General features: G+C 40.7%; 1 protein-coding gene across 1 annotated transcript in view; it reads right to left on the bottom strand.

The window, feature by feature from the left end:
* Nucleotides 1-19642, bottom strand: part of chas (chascon) — a 349928-nt gene that overhangs the window by 181924 nt on the left and 148362 nt on the right. The window contains exons 5-6 of the mRNA XM_065228879.1: nucleotides 11876-12045; nucleotides 11433-11753 (exon numbers count right to left, since the gene is read on the bottom strand). Of these exons, the coding sequence (XP_065084951.1) occupies nucleotides 11433-11753; nucleotides 11876-12045 (491 nt within the window). The remainder of the gene's footprint in view (nucleotides 1-11432; nucleotides 11754-11875; nucleotides 12046-19642) is intronic.

The following is a 19642-nucleotide window of genomic DNA, read 5'->3' as shown; positions in this document are numbered from 1 at the left end:
AGCACCATCAGAGTACACTGTGTTTAAATTTTCCATTTTTCACAGCTTCTGAAAGAGCGTTGTTAAGTTCTTATGCAACCACACCACCACCACCACCAACGTTGGCCCCTCGGCGTGCGTATGGAACAAGTCCTGATCTTGCTCGAGACCAGGAACCACCGCCAGCGTTGCAGCAGCTGGGCGACATGATGGAAACGGTACTCGATGGCAATTGCATCGACGGTGACGGAAAAAGAGAAAAATTGAAATCAAACCAAACTTGATTTTGCACCAGATTGAACGCCATCGCAGGGACCAGTTTTCCACCCGCCATCGTCGGCTTCTTCGTCGAACGCGGAGCCTGCTGTTGGCGCTGGCGGTGGTAACTTCGATAGACAGCGATCAACGATCCCTGGCAGTCGCCCTTCTGGTGGTTCAAACGTGTTTCTTCACTACAAGAGAGTTGGAATTTTCATCCATTCGGATTGGGGAATTTGAATTTCGATTTGATCCAAACTCAAGAACACTCCCGTAGAGGCTACCTGTCGTTCAAATAAACCACAAGGTAAACCCAAGAACGTTCCCATCGCAGCAGAAATGTCAAACCCACAAGTGGAACGCATTCCAAAATGTCTTTGGGGTTCTCGCCCAACGCCCAAGCCCCCCTTTAGAGCACAAGGACCTTGAAGTGTCACACAATTTATCGCAACCAGTCGCACCCACCCTTCTTCTCGCTGGTTTTGCAGTATCGCATAGGTTAAGATGAAAACGAAAAGAGCAAAACCACCAACACACACACCCTTCCCATTTGTTCTCTGTCGTCTCTGGATGGGTGGATGGATGGATTGAGATCGAGTACCTACATAGTCTTTTACACTGTTGTTCGGTGGCGATGGAAGATTTGTTTAGGATCGTGCGGTTTCAGTAGAATTTGCGGAATTTGATCAATAGCAGTTGAATGCAATTGACCTCAGGGTTGGTTTCTAGCTTGTAGTGCGGTTTTAGGGTTTCACGCACCGCAACGCCCTCTCCTGGCAAGCTTCAACTGGCAATCACTTTACCTGACGCCTTAAAAGGTGGTTGAGAATTTCAAATCCATAACACCACCAATTGAATCATTTCCCTGAACGTACGGTATGGTACGTTTCTTCATTTTTTTAAACAACATGCAACCCGAACCTTTCGCCTCGCCGCCCGACACGATGGGAAAACACAAATAGCAGAGCTAACACCGGTCGACATCAGAAAAATAGTAACATCACCCGCTCCTCAGCATTTCTTCTTGCATTATTGGATCGTTAAAAACGTTTCGTGCCGCTTATCAATCTCACTCCCAGCGCCAGCAACAACACGTTGTAGACATTTGCAGCATCTATGAAACCATGAGATCAAAGTGTAACTATGTAACTAAGTAAGGTTGCTATTTATACCACCGCTCGGCATCTTGCTTATTCTGACAAGGCGAGTGTCGATCACACGAGAGGCGATGATGCGGCTCGAAAGATATGAGTTAATAGTATCAGCGAATGAAAGAAATACACTTTGTAATCTAGGTTGGTAGATGGGGCAGCACAAAAAAAAATGTATATCTCACAAGGTGCTAGGGAATTGTTGCGCGGCCTCGGCTAGTGTAATGGTTATTATTGCTAATTATGACTTTATGTGGATTCTTATGATATGCTTTTCCCTGCTTCTGTACCATGTCTGGCTATGTATGTGGATGTATGTTGTGTGTGTGTGTGATTGCGAATTGTTGAATCGATATCGTTTTTATTATCGAATTAAACTCATCATTACGAAACACGTTGTCTGGAGGAAATTATATCAAACAACGAAATCCGGACCACGCGTTCGATCAATCGATGAGTCTTGTAATCTCAGTACTGTAGATAATTGATTTTCATTGCACTTGCTTCATTTTGTTTCATTACAATTACACTTGATCACACCTTTTTTTTTCGATTTTCTACTAATTTGATAGCTATCAAATGACATTCAAATATGCCAATTAATATAGGCAGCAGTGCTGGATCCCAGAGCAGTGTTAAACAATCAAAATAGTGAACTAAAGGGTGCCCCACATCAAATTGCATCACGGAAAAAAACGCTGTAGAAAATGGGTACATTGGGTATTTTCTCTTGAAAATTTGGGTAAAAGTAGTTCAGAGTGTATTGTTTACACTGTATTTTTATCGCTGTCAGTTTTGTCGTAGGACTACGTCTTTGATTTCTATATGGGGGTACACTTTGTGAAAACCGAAAATGGAACATGTAGGGGAAATGTTGGCTTCGGCAATACCTTAACCTATTATCGTCAGGGGGTAAACAACGTCCTTGAGAGCTCAATTTTGGTATGTGGATACATTGTATTTGAGAGCATCTATTGGCCAAATTTTAGTGTTCTAGGACTTTGTTTACCCCCTGACGATAATAGGTTAAGGTACTGCCGAAGCCAACATTTCCCCTAACAAATTAAGAAAGATTTTGAACGTTAATTACTCAGCTGCCCCAGGTTCAATTTCAATAATTTTATCACCAATCGATCAGAAATATGGCTACCAGGGGCGATTCCTCCATATGTCCAACCTGTTCATTGCACACGTGGACCTCATGACTATTTCAGAAAATATTTAAATTATTAAAATGTTCATAATTAGAAGGGTTAGCATTCGAAAATATATACACATACTGTTTCCAGGCCAAAAATGACCGCATTGCACTATAGTGAGAAAGGTTAGAATGCACCACGGTAGTCATACAGTTGCCCATTTCATATTGATGTATCGCCAAGCGCTTATTGTATCATCACGAAATATATTGGTACCTATGCGACAGCATGTCTCACGCTACGTCTTCATGTGTCGTGAAAGCTCAAGTTTATCCGTCGTACTGATACACTCATACACGTATACAGATGAGAAGTAATACACGTATCCTCCGCGTGCTTGTCGCATTCGTCGGTTAATTGACATTTCAGGCTGCAATATTTTGTAGCATCATCATTTGCAACGATGAACAGGCATTTTTTCATACGAATGGGAATACAGTGGAAGAATCTGTCACTGTGTGCGTGGTTTTTCTCTGTCGAAAAACGCCCTCAGTGTGCATCGAAGAGCTTGAACCGTCAGTTTTATGAATGGTTCTGTTGAAAAAGTGTTTGTAGAACGTTCAAGCTCAGTGGTGGTTCCGAATTTTTAGCAGCTTTTACGGTTTCTAAAACAGTGAGACGTAAGTTGCATAGCTAGTTTTTACTACGTATACAATAATTTTATTGTACTTATAGATACATATTTTATATTTCAGATGGCATCAGAAGTCCAAATTGAATGTGCTGTAGCGAATATTCTTGTTCGACCATTTTCTGCGCTAACCATGGAGGAAAAACTGCTGGTAGTGAAAAAAGCCACCCCCCAACCTGACATGAAAAATTTGAAGTCGTATTATTCAAAGTCAGGAAAATCTATGACGAGAAACTTCAACAGATCATCGTACAGCAGTCACAGGTGGCTATGCGGATCGGAAAAATTGAATAAAATATTCTGTTGGCCGTGCTTGCTATTCCATAGCAACCAAGACCGTGGTGTATGGTCAAAAACAGGCTTCACTGATTTGAACCATTTGTCGGCGGCATTGAAAGTTCATTCGTCATCGAAGGACCACATCGATAATGCCATGGCCCATAAAACGTTCGGAAGGATCAGAATCGATGAAGCTCTTGACCATGCGCGGGAAGTTGCCAAGACAAATCACAATTTTATGGTGACCAAGAACCGGAAAGGATTGAGAACCCTCATAGATATAGTGTGTTACCTGGGGTCCCACGGATTGAGTTTTCGTGGGCATGACGAAAGAGAGGTTTCTAACAATAGGGGCAATTATAAAGATTTTTGCTCATTCGTTGCATTGCGTGATGTTAGTTTTGCAGAGTTTATTAGCAAATCCAGCGTCTTCACCGGAACATCAAGTGCTATACAAAACGACATTATTGAGTGCGTTGGAAAATGCCTACTGCTACAAATCCACAAAGAAGTCGATGAAGCTCCATACGTTGCTGTCATGATGGATGAAACGACCGATTCTGGAAGATTGGCTCAGCTATCATGTGCGCTTCGATATGTTAAAAATAACGGTATGTACGTTTAGCATTGTTGTTTGCTTTTATAAATTTATTTATTTTTTGATTTTTATTTGTTTGTTTAGGTGCTCCTGTTGAACGTTTTGTTCGTCTTTGTGACGTAAGTAGTGATAAAACGGCCCCCGCTCTGGCAGGTCAAGTGGACTCAATTGCTATCGAATTTGGTCTAAATGCTGACAAGCTTATCGCACAGAGCTACGATGGTGCCGCGGTTATGTCGGGTGAGTCGGGAGGGACGCAAGCTTTGGTGAAGAAAAACTTTCCAAAGGCTGAGTACATTCACTGCAAAGCACACATCCTAAACTTGGTTTTGCTGCACTCCTGTTCAGAAGAAAAAAGAACTGCAAAGTTTTTCAAAACGCAATCGTCACTTGCTGCATTTTTCTCCCAATCCACCAAACGAAATCAAGCATTAAAGAAATATATTGAAGCTAAAATCCCCAACGTATGTAGAACCAAGTGGGCCTACACCTCAAGAATGGTCAACGTTGTAAACGATAACTACGCCGGTATTATAACGTGCCTCGGAGATTTGTATCTCGGCGATATGAATTGGGATGGAGATACGTGCACCAATGCTCGAGGATTGCACGGATTCTTGCTGGATTTTGAAACGATTTTTTTTCTGAAGGTTTTTGCAGCACTATTCAGCTTTACTGACGTACTCTACAGCGTATTGCAACAGAAAGACTTGGATGCAATAGAATGCATAAAAAATGTCCGTTCTTGCCGCAACGAGATCGAAGTGATGAAATCGATCAAACATTTCGAAAATGTGTATGATGCCACTATTCAAGTTCACGGAGGTGACGACATGTTGCGGAAAAAGTCAAAATCCTTTTATCAGGCACTTTATGAGACAATAACCGATCGCGTTTTGAAAGAGTTGGACAATCGGTTCAAATCATTGGAAGTCATTAAATATGTAGGGTTGCTCAATAGTTCTAAATTCGGAGAGTACTATGAGTGTTTTCCTAAACAGCTGTTCGATTCATTGACCAAATTATTCGGCAATAATTTTGATGTAACAAAATTGAGTAATGAGCTCAAAGTATTTTATTCACGAAGCGAGTTTAGGGGAAAATCCGTTAAGGAAATGGCAATGCTAATTGCCGAAGAAGAGTTAGAGGACGTGTTTTCAGAAACAGCGAGACTGGCAAAGTTGATTCTCACATTACCGAGTACAACTGCTACCGTGGAGAGATCTTTCTCCGCAATGCGTCGGGTGAAAGATTATACACGCACGACTATGGGAGAGGATCGACTGTTTTACCTTATGTTAATGGCTGTGGAAAAAGATTTGCTTTCAGATTTACAACATAAACCAGGCTTCTATGACAATGTAACAGACTTATTCGCAGAAAAAGCTGATCGACGTATTGCCCTGTTGTATAAATAATCTTTAAAATGTACATAATAAAGTCTCATGATTAAACCTTCGCAAGTTTTTTTTATTATTGTATGCATACAGATAAAATATAGGTTGAACAGGTAGCTTGATAGGTCACGAATCGCCCCTGATGGCTACGCATCGATAACAATGCTTCCGAATGTTGATTTCCAACAAGAAACTATTGAAAAACTGGTAAATGTCCAGCATTGTCCAAAAGCGTCGAATTAAGTAACAAATCCACCAATTACCTACATGCATATGCTGCTTCCCCAGCACAGTCGTCAGAGAGTAGTAAGTAGACGAAACAAGTCGAAGTGGCATTCGCCTCCGATCCTCGGGCGCGTGCGAATAGGGAGTATGGAATTGCGTAATATTTTGCACACTCATCGCCATACTCAGAACCACACGCTCCCAACGTCGTCGTCGGTCGTCGAAATTAGTAGCAGCAGCAGCAGTGCTTTCGGCGTGTGGCGTTGAAAATTTTTCTCCAGTAGCAACGAAAGGCTGCCTGCAAGCAGCGAGCTGCAGAGCCCAAATAAACAACCATCAAAGGAGGAAGAAGCTGAACCGCTATGCTATGGATCGGAAGCAGTAGCTCTTCGTGAGTCGCTGCGGGTCGGTCATCTATGCCAAGCGTGTCACCCTCGCTCCAAACGACATACAGCTTGACAGCCTCATCCGTGTTGAACACCCAGCTCAGCCATCACTACAAAACGGTCCTTTTCAGGGCCACCAAAAATTTGTTAAAGAGTATTATTTGGACAAGGTCATCAGTTCCCGCCAGCAGCTAGCTATCAAGGCTCAACCTGTCTATAGAAGGTGTGGAATTGTAGGCCTGAATATATTGGTGCAATTAGTTTTTTCTCGGCTTTCATTCCGCACGATTCGTTTCTTTCGTTTAATCAATCACCCTTGTAGTGACGTCGAAAAGATTGTTTCAATCGGTGCTTACATATGAAATTTATTGTGGATTATAGAATTTTGTGTATGTTACCAAAATTTATGAATGGTTTGCCACTAAATGTTGAGATAATTTATTGATTATTGAATTATCACACTGTATACCATGAAAAAGCAGCCTGTTTGTGAGTTTTTGCCTGTTTTCAAGTAAGGAGTTATCATAAAAAACAAATCGCCAGTTGGTATTTCCCGGCTACTTAACAAATAAATAAAATCAAACAAAATCATCGTGCAGAACTAGCTAGGATTTGTTTTACTTCATATTTCACAAAATTGCTTTCGAGTGTTAGGATATCGTCTCCCGCAAAGTTTACATTTTCCCTCTACCAACACAAACATCAGGGCTAGATAGATCTCCACAGGATCTATAGAATCCACACAATTTCAAAAAACCAAAATGCACAGCATTACGAAAAGAGGTCAGGTATCGACCAATAGCAGATAGATTTTAATTCTAAACAAGCCAAACGATTGGAAATTTATCTACCAATCTGCTAAAATGGACACATAGTAATTTTCAATAGGTCACTTATTCAAAAATACCATACCAAATGTCCAACTGTTGCAATGGAGTTCAAAATTATCACCGAATGTCTGAAAACAGCGCATTCCCTAACACAGACTTAAAAATCGAATTCGATGCGGTCCCACTGAAAGCAGCAGCAGCAGCAAATGGCGGCATTTTATTGGATTAAAAATAGCATCTGGCACCGATTTCCGGTCTCTACACGTCATCCCCTATCCGGAAATACCCATATTTTAGGGTATTTGACAGTGTTTCTTGAACTGGCTGAACATCTGGCATCGATTTCCAGCCTCTACACGTCGTCCCCTTTACGAACCTTGAACTAATGATCGCCATTTTGGTTTCAAAAATATCGTCTGGAATCGATTTCCGGCCTTTAAGCGCCGTCCCCTTTTTGTAAACGAACCATTGTAGGCCCTCTTCTCGCCAACCGAGGGTCGCCCACGCAAACTAACAACATCATCGGGAAGGGGAAAGCTTCCGCTATCCGGTGGTGTTGATGGTTTGCGTTGGTGTCATATCTCGAGTAGCACACTTCCACTACAATAAGTTGCAGCAACTTGTTTATGACTGAAATAAGTCGTATAGAAGTTTCCACAACCGATTAGAGACAAGCGTGCTACTAGGGATGGGTGCCGAGAAAAGGGCATAAGAAGGTTTGTTTACAAAAAGCTTGTATGCCCTTTTCACATGTTGTTCTTGATATTGTAGGGTATTTGACAGTTTTTCTTGAACCGATGACCGCCATCCAAATGGCCGATTCAAAAATGGCGTCTGGCATCGATTTCCGTCCTCTACACGTCGTCCCCTATCCGGAAATACCCATATTGTAGAATATTTCCGGAGTGATTTGAGATTTGGGCGTAATTGTATTTGTAAACAAACACGTCAATCGCCGATTTATCGCGAATAAAAGCTCAATTTTGAAAACTATTAATACTATGAGGTAGAGGTATGATTCCTCTATCATTTGGTATAGTTTGTTTATAAGATTGAGCTTTTATTCTCGAGAAATCGGCGATTGACTTGTTTGTTTACAAATACAATTACGCCCAAATCTCAAATCACTCCGGATTTAACAGATTTTCTTGAACCGATGACCGCCATCTTGGATTTTAAAATCGATTTTCGGCCTTTACACGTCATGCCGATTTAAAAAAAATGATGGGTATTTTGATACCTGCGTTGAGGGTGGCATATCCCGAGCAGGAGCGAATATCTCGCTACCTTAAATTGGTATAGATGAGCATGACATAATTTACCATTATTACCAAAAAATAATACCAAAAAGAGGTTCCCACAATACCATTTCAATACCAAATTATGCAATTGCAATACCAAAACAATACCACACAGGTATTCTTTTGGTATCAAAATATCAGTTTTTGTTATTTACAAAGTATTACATGCTGGTCAATACCAAATTTTGGTATCAGGTCGGAATTAGTTATACATTCGTTATTTTCTACTGCTCGGGTACTCCCCTTTAACCGACTTATCGACATGACCATTTGCCGCTGGCCTATCGGATTACTTGAGTAGACTATGGGTTCTAGCGAAGGAGTGTTCCTCCTCGAGGAGGCCAACCAACTCCTTACCAGAACTGCCAACCAGACCCTCCCCCCAGTGTCCAGGGTCCACTGGTGTGGAGCCAGGAGTTGGAACCTGCCCAAAATTGCCATCTATCAGACAATGAAACGAATGTTCAAGGCCGGTTCCAACTCCATCTTGCATTTGAAAAGTCTAGTCGGATAGTATCCGTAAAGAAAAAAAATAATAGGGTTGGACTCCGTCCTTCCTATCCACTCGGTAGAATCTTTTTTGAATCCTGAAAGTTAGTCAAGGTTAATAACTAAATTAGTAAAAACAAAACCATATATGGAATAACAAGACTTGTTATCTAGATGATATCAGGTTGTTATTTTACTTTGCTCGGGTATGTACTCAAATCAAATTAAAAAAACTACAAGGGACAGCCCTATGGGGTTGAACGCAATGGTGACGTAGGACCAGTGCTGCAAAATTTCGACAGTACACGGTGATATTGACAATTCTGTTTTGGTTACTCATTTAGACTTGTTAGTCTATCATAGTCAAGGCAAACCATGTCAATTGTCAATGACAATGCTGTCAGTGACGAACATGTGTAGATTTTAATATTAACTAAATTTGTAACGAAACTAAATGACTTGAGCAAAACAATTACATGGAACCATTTTAGTGAACAAGCATCTACGTCCTGAACTACTGGGATAACAATAATGTGACACATCATGTACTAGATTACACGATTTGTTACCAGGTGAATCTTTGTCATTGACGAAAAAATTAAAGAGATTTTGACGGAGGTTTTTTTGAGGATCAAGTCTGTCAGTGACTATGTGACGAACAATTTTGTCAATATCGCGCGAAAGTCTATCAATGACAATGACAAATCTCAGCACTGCGTAGGACTACGTGCTCTTGTATAATAAATCTTATTTGTTAACTGCAGCAGGAACGAACGACGCCGGTGGTGTAGTGGTAAGCGTGATTACCTCTCACCCCAGCAGGCCTGGGTTCAATACCAGTCGGCGCCGCCGGGATGTTCTGAGGCATAACATCTCTGATCACGCCTTCCTTCGGATGGGAAGTAAAGCCGTTGGTCCCCGGTTCATGAGTTGATGGGTCGATAGGTAGGGTCCAGGTGTGGGAGCTGCCTTCCTGGCACGTCGGTAGCATTGGTGCTCAGCACGGAAAACAAGATCGACGGAAAAAACAAACCAAAGGAAAAAAAAAAACTGCAGCATGAGCTTGTGTTTAGTGTAGGAATAAGAATATGAGCGGAGTTCTCTCTGTTTATACTCTTTAGTATGACGCGCATGACATGGATGACCCACAGCGAGTCACAAAGAGCTACTGATTTCGATCATGTTCATGTTGGATGCAGCTTGCAGGCAGCCTTTCGTTGTGTACTGGATATCATCGCCACTCACCACGCGGTGATTTGATAAACACCGTTTGGTGAGACCGGATGGTATTCAACTTTGAAATCTGTGTTAGGGAAATCGCTTTTCGCAGGCAATCGGTGATAATTTTAATTATCATACAACAGTTGCACATTCGTGCAATTTTCAATAGTAACATTTTTAAAAATGATAAAGTCTTAAACTTAACAGATGTGTCAAAATATTTCTGATCGAATGGTGATATAATTATTGAAATTGGTCCAGGGGCAGCTGAGTTATGAACGTTCAAATTCTTACATAATTTTGTTACATGTTCCATTTTCGGTTTTCACAAAGTGTACCCCCATATAGAAATTATAAACGTGATTCTCGACATTACGACTTCAGCTTATGACCAACGAAAACAGGCCTTATCAACTGTGAATGAGATTGCCAGACGTGCGAAATGAACAGAAACCTATTAAAACATTCGTGGAAGAGTTCTCCAAAGCAACCAAAACAAGGAAGTAAAGATCTTAATGGTGGATCACTTCAAAGCTACTTTGTACTGAACTGAAGCGCTGAAGAGGATGACAACCACTATAGCGCAACCCAATGAACGAGAATGAGCAATGACCCGACACGCACTTCAGGCACCTTCTTGTGAACAACTTAATCTAGCATCTACATCATCAGCGACTGGCTCGAATCGAAAAACGGGAGAACAGTTGGGCTCTGCCAGCAGCTTGAAGGTCAAAATTTAGTCTAGTTGGGTGACTCGCAGAATTTCGGCGTCCAATTAAATTCAGCGTGTAGAACAAATCCCAGGCCAACTGGAGCACTATGTGTGACTTTATCTATTAAATTAGAAATACGACTTTTACGATTGACATTTAATCAACGTGATGATCTTTCGAGCTCCGTTAGGCCACTTTTTTCCCCCCGGTGTGGATTAATCGATGATCTTCGGATGCGATTGGAGAATGGCGGCGCGAGCAGCGTTTGCGTGGATTGCAGTGTCGTGTGCAGTGGTGAATTAATTTGTCGACTGGAGGTCCAAAAGAGCCTCGCTACACCCACGAGCCATGAGCAAATCGTGAAGAAGAACGTGAAAGAAGCTGCCCGATCGAGTAGAGGAATGGGAAAGGGGCAAAATGTGCGACGCGGTAAAACAGCACACGACACGAGATACAAGACAGAAATGAAGTTAGGGAGACCCACCAGGATTACGTCACCGTTCGCGACCGCTATTGGGGACTCTACAACGAGAGACCTCCAGAGGCCGCAACGGCAGTACTCTGGGTTATGCAAGAAATGTGCTCTTCTATTGATGGCGTGCACGAAAAACAAAATAATGCTAAATTGGGGTACAACGGCAAACTGGTTTTCCAGGCTGGTTGGCAATTGACCCACTTTAGGGTCAATGCGGGTCGTCGAACTGACTTCCTTTGGTTAGCTATTGATTGGCATATAATTTAATGGGAGGTCGAAAGTCAACAGAAAGGTACTCACATCATCGGTGAAATCGCCAAAATGCTTCCGCTCGGCAGTTACCGTGCACTCCTTGGTCTCCTCCCGGGAGACCTCCACCTCTTCCTTGATGTTTTTCAGCAGTCCATCGGGCCTGGCCACGATGGCACTGATTGTCTTTGGTTTGTTGCTGTTTGCGTCAACCGCGGCCTCCAACCTTCCACCACCACCCGCCTCCCCACTATCGCTGACTAGTTTTTGCAGGCCGGCCGCGTCGCCGAGAACCGGCTTTCCGCCGCCGGAATCGACGGCGGCAACATTTTTGGTAACTTCTTCCTCCGTTGGATCGCCCAGGGTACGGTGCTGAAAGCAATTGCAGAAAGACAAAACAAAACACCATTAAACGTACATTCACCTCGGTGCCGGGGCCTCCCAAAAAATTGGGAATGAGACGAGAAACCTGATTAATCATTCGGTGTTCTTACCTCTGTTTGCACCGTTTCCTGCCGGTCGGTGTCCTCGGTGGTGTTGGTGGACACAATCGGGCCGGAATCTTCGATAACTTTGCCATCTTCGAACTTGAGCTGCCGTTGGACGCGGGTTTCGATTTGGCGGGTCGTGATCAGTTCGGTTTTGCGCTTTTTGATAATCTCCTCTGAAAGTGACAAACGAAAAGGTTTGAAATTAATTTGCGATCGTTGCAGCAGTTGCTTAAGCTAATGCGACAAAACACCAATCGCCGCATGCAACACTTTTGCTCAAGCAAAACGCCTAAATGCAGACTATGGATGTGATCGCGCTCGACGCGGGAGAGACTTGCTCTCAACCGCAAGCGACGAACCTTCGTTTATTGGAACAACAGCTCGTTAAAATTGAAATCGTCAAAAGGTTATCGAAATATTGATTTCTAGTTCACTTAAGCGACAAACAATTGAAATTCAAGGGAGAATCAACATTTGCATTTGGCTGCTCGGTCAATGCGTACATAAATACAAATCAAATCAATGCTCTGACTGCTTTTTGCTGGAGAGCGAATCAGCTTTTTTTTTCAAACCAATCTCATTAAATCCATGCTCTCTAACGACAACGACAGGTGCTTGAAAATAGTTGCATGCTGCGTTGACCAGCGATAGATTGTTATGATAAGTATGCTAGGCAAGGTTTGCAAACAGAAATGAGTAGTGATTCGTGCGGGCAAATACCATGAGAGTATGCGACGGGTTTGGTTGTCCTTCGGAGCAACTACTTTATATTTGATATGCAATGTAGGTACATGCGCCGCACGCAGCGCGCTAGTTCAATGATGCAATACAAATTGGTTCGGGGACAATGGGGTCACGATCAATTATTTGGCGATTTTGTCATCTTTGCTTGTGTGATTGACAGGTGAAAAATATAGATACAGCGGGGTACCGTTGTTTGCAGATGGAGTTTTGGTCGGTATTCCATTTTCCCAATTTCTGGCTGTAGTAAGAATACTAACCACAAATGGTACCTTTATTACCAGGACCAAGTATCAGGGCATCCGGAAAAGGGAATAATAGATTGATTACCAGATTAAAAAGCCAAAAGTGATGGTGTCGGGAATCTTTGATACCCGAACAGGAGAAAATAACCTATGAATACTTAATTCAGTTCCTGATACAAAAATTTGGTGTTAATCAGGCAACCGGGTATCAGAACTTGTTATCAATTTGGTATCAATACTCGGGATGGCCAAGGCACGAGTTCCCGAGCAGGAGAAAATAACTAATGAATATCTAATTCTGACCAGATACCAAAATATTGTATTGATCATCATGACATAAGAGAATACCAAAGAATAATGCCAACAAAATGCATGCAAAATACTTTGTAAATAACCAAAACTGAACCCCAAAAGAGTAACTGTATGGTATTGTTTTGATATTTCATTTGCATAATTTGGTATTGGAATGGTATTGTGGGCATGCTTGGCATACACAGTTTTGCTCACGAACTGCTCATTTGCTAATAACTTTGCACAGAGTTGACGAAACATAGTTCTGTTTGAAGCAGTCGATAGAATAGAGTTTAAGGTTTTCATATCTATCTAAAAAAGAGATTTTAATTTTAGTAATAAACTGCATTTGATTTTGCGTTGCGAAAATGAAATGAGAAATGCTCGCAGCACATCTCGGACTTTAAGAGTAAAAATTCATTGGTGTTGATTCAAATGATAAGATTTACCTACTCTTTGCATGTCTACAGTAAACTCTGATCCTAATCTATTAATTACTTTAAAGAAAACTAAATGTCAACAACTGAGTGAAAAGTTATTAACAAATAAGTGTGTACAACTGTGCATGCCAAGCATGATTGTGAAAATATTTTCTTGGTATTATTTTTTGATATTTTACCTCTTACATCAGTATCCAATCTAGGGTATCGAGATATTCGTTCCTGCTAGGGTAGAGAAGATACTCGCGCCTTTGCCATCCCAAGTAAAGTTTTATACCTTATTGATAACAAGTTCTGCTACCCGGTTATCAAGGTTATAGCCAAAATATCAAAAAATTATAACAAAAAATGCTTGCTGAATAGCACTAATTTTGTTATCATTGAAAACATCTTGATAACAAATCCTGTTTTCCACGGGAGCATCCATGAATAACTTCATACGCCTAGGGAGGGAAGGAGAGGTTTAAGAAAACGTTACCAAATGTGGCAAACGCTGGACGTTACAGCACCATATTTTCTAGTTTTAACACAGACAAACAGCCATAACACTCGAAAGTTGTTCATCGAACAAGCATTTAACGGACAATTTAAAAGCATCGTAGTTAGTAGTACCGCCACCTGTGGCGCACATAGTCAATTCCCTTGCGTTTGACGTTTACACACTACTGCCATCTGTTCAGCGTAGTGCCCACCACAGTGTACTCAACAAATGGCGGTAATGTTTTAGCGACGATGTTTTACAGTGAGAAATATGCAATGTGTTATGTCTGTTTGTCTGTGGTTTTAATTTATGAGATCTTGAGCATGAGTACATTGAAATAAGTCAAATTTGCCAACATTTTAACATTAGATGATATGTGAAACATTTATTCACTTTAAAAATGACCAGTTAGCTTTGGGTTGGTTTAAAATTGCTAAGTTGTAATTATCCCGAGAATTTGACAATTTGGAAGAACAAAGAGGGATGTCCCTTGAACTAGTTGGAAAAACCCTTAGAAAAATCAAGACTTTCGTGAACTAGTAATTAGTAATAAGTAAAAATAACTTCCGTGGGGCTTTTTGAATGATCCGTGTACTTATCGTAAATTCCGTGAGCGTGTCAGAAGACCGGAAGAAATATGAAATTTTTAGAAGTTCTGTGACCAGTAGGGCTAGTCAAACTTGTCAGATGTTTAGAATCATTCCTAAATTCCTAAAATTGTATCAATTCCGTTTCAATTCCGACTTAATTTAACATAATATAAAATGTGAATTCCGATAGGATTCCGCTTGAATTCAGTACATTTCAATTCCATGTTAATGCTATCTCAATTCCGTCTCAATTCCATCATAATTCTGGTTCAAGTCCACCTCATTTCCGTCTCAATTCCGTTTCATTTCCGTCTCAATCTTGTATCAATTCCGTCTCACTTCCGTCTTAATTCCGTACGTCTCAATTCCATCACAATATCATTTCAATTCCGTTTCAATTCCGTCTCAATTTCGCATTAATTCCGTCTCAATTCCATCTCACTTCCGTCTGAATTCCTTCACTACTCCGTCTCAATTCCGACTCAATTCCGTTGCAATTTTGCCTCTATTCCACCTCATATCCGTCTCAATTTCGAGTCTATTCCGTCACAATTATGTTTCAAATCCGACTCAATTCCGTCTCAATCTTGTCTCAATTCCATTTCAATTCCGATTCAAATTCCGTCTCAATTCCGATTCAAATTCCGTCTCAAGTCCATTTCAATTCCGTCTCAATTCCAAGTCTATTCCGTCAAAATTCTATTTCAAATCTAAGTCTTAATTCCGTCCGTCTCAATTCCAGCACAATTTCGTTTCAATTCCGTCTCAATTACGATTTAATTCCGTCTCAATTCTATCCCGATTCCGCCTCAATTCCGCCTCACTTCCATCTTAATTCCTCCACAACTCCGATTCAATTCTGTCTCAATTCCGTATTAATTACGTCTCAAATACATCTCAATTCCGTCTCAATTCCGTCACAGTTCCGCCACGATTTCATCTCGATTCCTTCCCAATTCCGACAATATTCCGTCTGAATTCTGCCCCATTCCGTTTCAATAACGTTTGAATTCCGTCCCAATTACGTCTAAATAACGTCTAAGTTGCATCTTCCACCTTAATTCCGTTTAAATTCCATCTAAATTTCATGTGAATTCCGTCTCAATTCCTTCTCAATTCCAACACAATTCCATCACAACTCCACCTCAATTCCGCTTCAATTCCGTCTCAATTCGATATCAATTCCGTTTCAATTCGATATTAATTCCGTCTTAATTCCGTTTCAATTCCGTCTTACTAACGTTTCAATTCCATCACAATTCCGCCTCTATTCAGACTGAATTCCGTCTCAATTCCAACACAATTTCGCCTCACTTCCGTCCTAATTCCGTCTCAGTTCGGTCTCAATTCCGTTTCCATTCCGTCTCAATTTCGTTTCAATGCCATCTCAGTTACGTCTTACTTCTATTTCTATTTCGTCTGAAATCCACTTCAATTCCGTTTTAATTCCGTCTCAAGTCCATATCAATTCCGTTTCAATTTCGTCCCAATTCCATCTCAATTCCGCCTCAATTCCGTCTTAATATCATCTCAATTACGTCTCATTTCCTTCTCATTTCCGCTTCAAATCCATTTTAATTCCGTCTCAAGTCCATTTCAATTTTGACTCTATTCTATCTCAATTCCGTCTCAATATTGTCAATTGCATCTCCAATCTCCAATTTCAATTGCGTTTCAATTCCGTCACAATTATGTCTAAATTCCGTCTCAAATCCATCTAAATTCCCTTTCAGCTTCATCTTAATTCCACCTCAATTCCGTCTCCTTACAGATTCCTCTTCAATTATGTCACAATTTTTTTCCTTAATTCAGTCTGAGTTCCGTCTCAATTTCGACTTAATTCCGTTTCTATTCCGTCAGCAATATGTCCCAATTTCGTCTAATTTTCATCAGATTTCGGTCTCCCTTCCGTCTAAATTAAGTCTGAATTCCTTTTCAATTCCGTCTTAATTTCATCTCAATTTAATCCAAATTCCGTCTCAATTCCGTCTCAATTCAATCTAAATTACGCCTCAATTCCATCTCATATCCGTCTTAATTCAGTTTCAAATACATCTCAATTCCGTTTCAATTTTGCTTCAATTCTGTCTCATTTCCGTCTCAAATCCATCTAAATTCCGTCTCAAAACCGTTTCAAATCCGTCTCAAAGGCGTTTGAATTTCCCCTCCAATTTGTCTCAATTCTGTTTAAATTCTATCTCAATTCCATCTATATTCCTTTTCAATTTCTTCTAAATTCCGTATCAATTTCGTTTCAATTCCGTTATAATTTCATCACAATTCCTTCTCAATATCATTACAATTCCGCCTCGTTTCCGTTTTAATTCCGTCCTAATTCCGTCCCAATTCCGTCCTAATTCCGTCCTAATTTCATCTCAATTCTATCTCAATTCTATCTCAATTCCATCTCAATTCCACCACAATTTTACCTCACTTCCGTCCTAATTCCGTCTTGATCCCGTGCCAGTTCCGTATCAATCCAATCTCAAATATGTCTTAGTTCCGTTTCAATTTCGTCTAAGTCCAGCCTCAATTCCGCCTCAATTTTGTCTCTATTTCGTTTCAATTTCATCTAAATTCCGTCTAAATTCCGTCTAAATTCCGTCTCAATTTCATATGAATTCCTTCCCAATACCACCTCAATTCCATCTCAACTCCGCCTCAATTTCGTCTCAATTCCACTTCAATTCCGTCTCAATTCCCTTTCAATTACGTCTTAATTCCATATCAATTACGTCTTAATTCCCTATCAATTCCATCTCAACTCCGTTTCAATTTCGTCTCAACTCCACTTAAATTTCATTTCAATTCCATCTCAAATCAGTTTCAATCCCGTCTTAATATCGTCTCAATTCGATATAAATTCCGTCTGAATTTGATATCAATTCTGTCTTAATTCCGTATCAATTCCGTCTCAATAACGTCTCTATTCAGACTCAATTGCGTCTCAATTCCACCACAATTTCGCCTCGCTTCCGTTTTAATTCTGTCTCAATTCGGTCTCAATTCCGTCTCAATTTGATCTCAATTTGATCTACATTCTGTCTCAATTTCGTTTCAATGCCATCTCAGTTACGTCTTAGTTCCGTTTCTATTTCGTCTCAAACCCAATTCAATTTTGTATTAATTCCGTCTCAATTCCGTTTCAATTTCGTCTCAATTCCGTCTCAATTCCGTCTCAATTCCATCTCAATTCCGCCTCAAATCCGTCATAATTTCATCTCATTTACGTCTCAATTTCGTTGCATTTCCGCCTCAAATCCATTTTAATTCCGTCTCAAGTCCATCTCAATTTTTACTCTATTCTATCTCAATTCCGATTCAATTCCGTCTCAATACTGTCATTTCCATCTTCATCCTGTCTCAATTCCATCTCAATTCCGTTTAAATTGTCACAAATACGTCTAAATTCCATCTCAATCCCATCTAAATTCCCTTTCAACTCCATCTTAATTCCGTATCAATTCCATATCAGTTACGTTTAAATTTCGTCTCACTACCGTCCCAATTCCGTCTCAACTCCTTCTAAATTCCTCTTAAATTCTGTCACCTCAATTCAGTTTTAATTCCGTCTCAATTCCGACTTAATTCCGTCTCAATTCCGACTTAATTCCATTTAAATTCCGTCTACAATCTATCCCAATTCCGTCTCAATATCATCTGATTTCTGTCTCAATTCCGTCTAAATTCAGTCTTAATTCCTTTTCAATTCCGTCTCAATTCCTTCTCAATTTCGTCCTAATTCCATCTCAATTTCATCCTAAATTCCATCTCAATTTCGTCTCAATTCAATCTCAATTACGTCTCAATTTCATCTCATATCCCTCTCAATTCAGTTTCAAACACGTCTCAATTCCGTTTCAATTTCGCTTCAATTCCGTCTAATTTCCGTATCAAATCCGTCTAAATTCCGTCACAATTCCGTTTCAAATCCGTCTCAATGACGTTTTAATTCCCCCTCAATTCCGCCTCAATTTTGTCTCAATTCTGTCTCAATTTTATCTAAGTTCCACTTATATTCCTATTTAATTCCTTCTCATTCCGTATCAATTTCGTCTCAATTCATACTAAATTCCGTCTCAAATCCACCGCAATTTTCCCTTACTTCCGTCCTAATTCCGTCTCAATTTTGTCCCAATTTCGTATCAATCCAATTTCAATTCCGTTTCAAATCCGTCTCAATTCCGTTTCAATTCCACCTTAATTTCATCTAAATTATGTCCAAATTTCGTCTCAATTCCACCTGAATTCCGTTTCTATTCCGTTTCTAATCCGTCTCAATTTCGTCTTATTTCCGTTTCAATTTCGTCTCAATTCAGCCTCAATTCCACCTCAATTTTGCCGAAGTTCCGTTTCAATTCCGTCTCAATGCCATCTCAATTTCGTCTCAATTCCGTCTGAATTCCATCTTAATTCCGTCTTAATTCCGTCTCAATGCCATCTCAATTTTGTCTCAAATCGGAATCAATTTTTTCTCAATGCCATCTCAATTCCATCGCAATTCCAACTCAATTTCGTCTCAATTTCATCTCAGATTCGTCTCAATTTCATCTCAATTCCGCCTCAATTCCGTCTCAATTTCGCCTCAATTCCGTTTCAGATCCGTCTCAATCCCATTTCAATTCCACATTATTTCGGTCTCAATTCTCTCTAGACCACGCAGCTTCAGTTCCATTGTTCGGTGTCCGTTTTCATTGCCTCCCGGGACCCCGGTTCTCCGAGTTCGGATGCTAGACTTCCGGCGTGTAATTCTATTGAGAGATCGGTCCGGTTGGTGATTTAACCCGGGGACGTATTGATAATGTGTCCGTCGCGAGTATTGGTGGCGATTCGGTAACCGACGTTGCCGTGAATCAGCAAGTTTTCCGCTTGCAAAAGTCCCCGGCTGCTGGTTTCTCCCAATGTCGGAGATTGCGAGCAATATGAAAGATGCCTCGCTGGATACGCCCCAGACTGGACGGGTGGCAGTTGGTGGCCGCGAA

The sequence above is a fragment of the Ochlerotatus camptorhynchus genome, unplaced genomic scaffold (assembly GCF_037179485.1).
Source record: "Ochlerotatus camptorhynchus isolate MF236.1 unplaced genomic scaffold, CSIRO-AGI_Acam_v1.1 ptg000304l, whole genome shotgun sequence".
NCBI classification, from domain to species: Eukaryota; Metazoa; Arthropoda; class Insecta; order Diptera; family Culicidae; genus Ochlerotatus; species Ochlerotatus camptorhynchus.
Note: the sequence above shows the minus strand (reverse complement) of the source record. Positions and strands in the feature narration are given on the sequence as shown.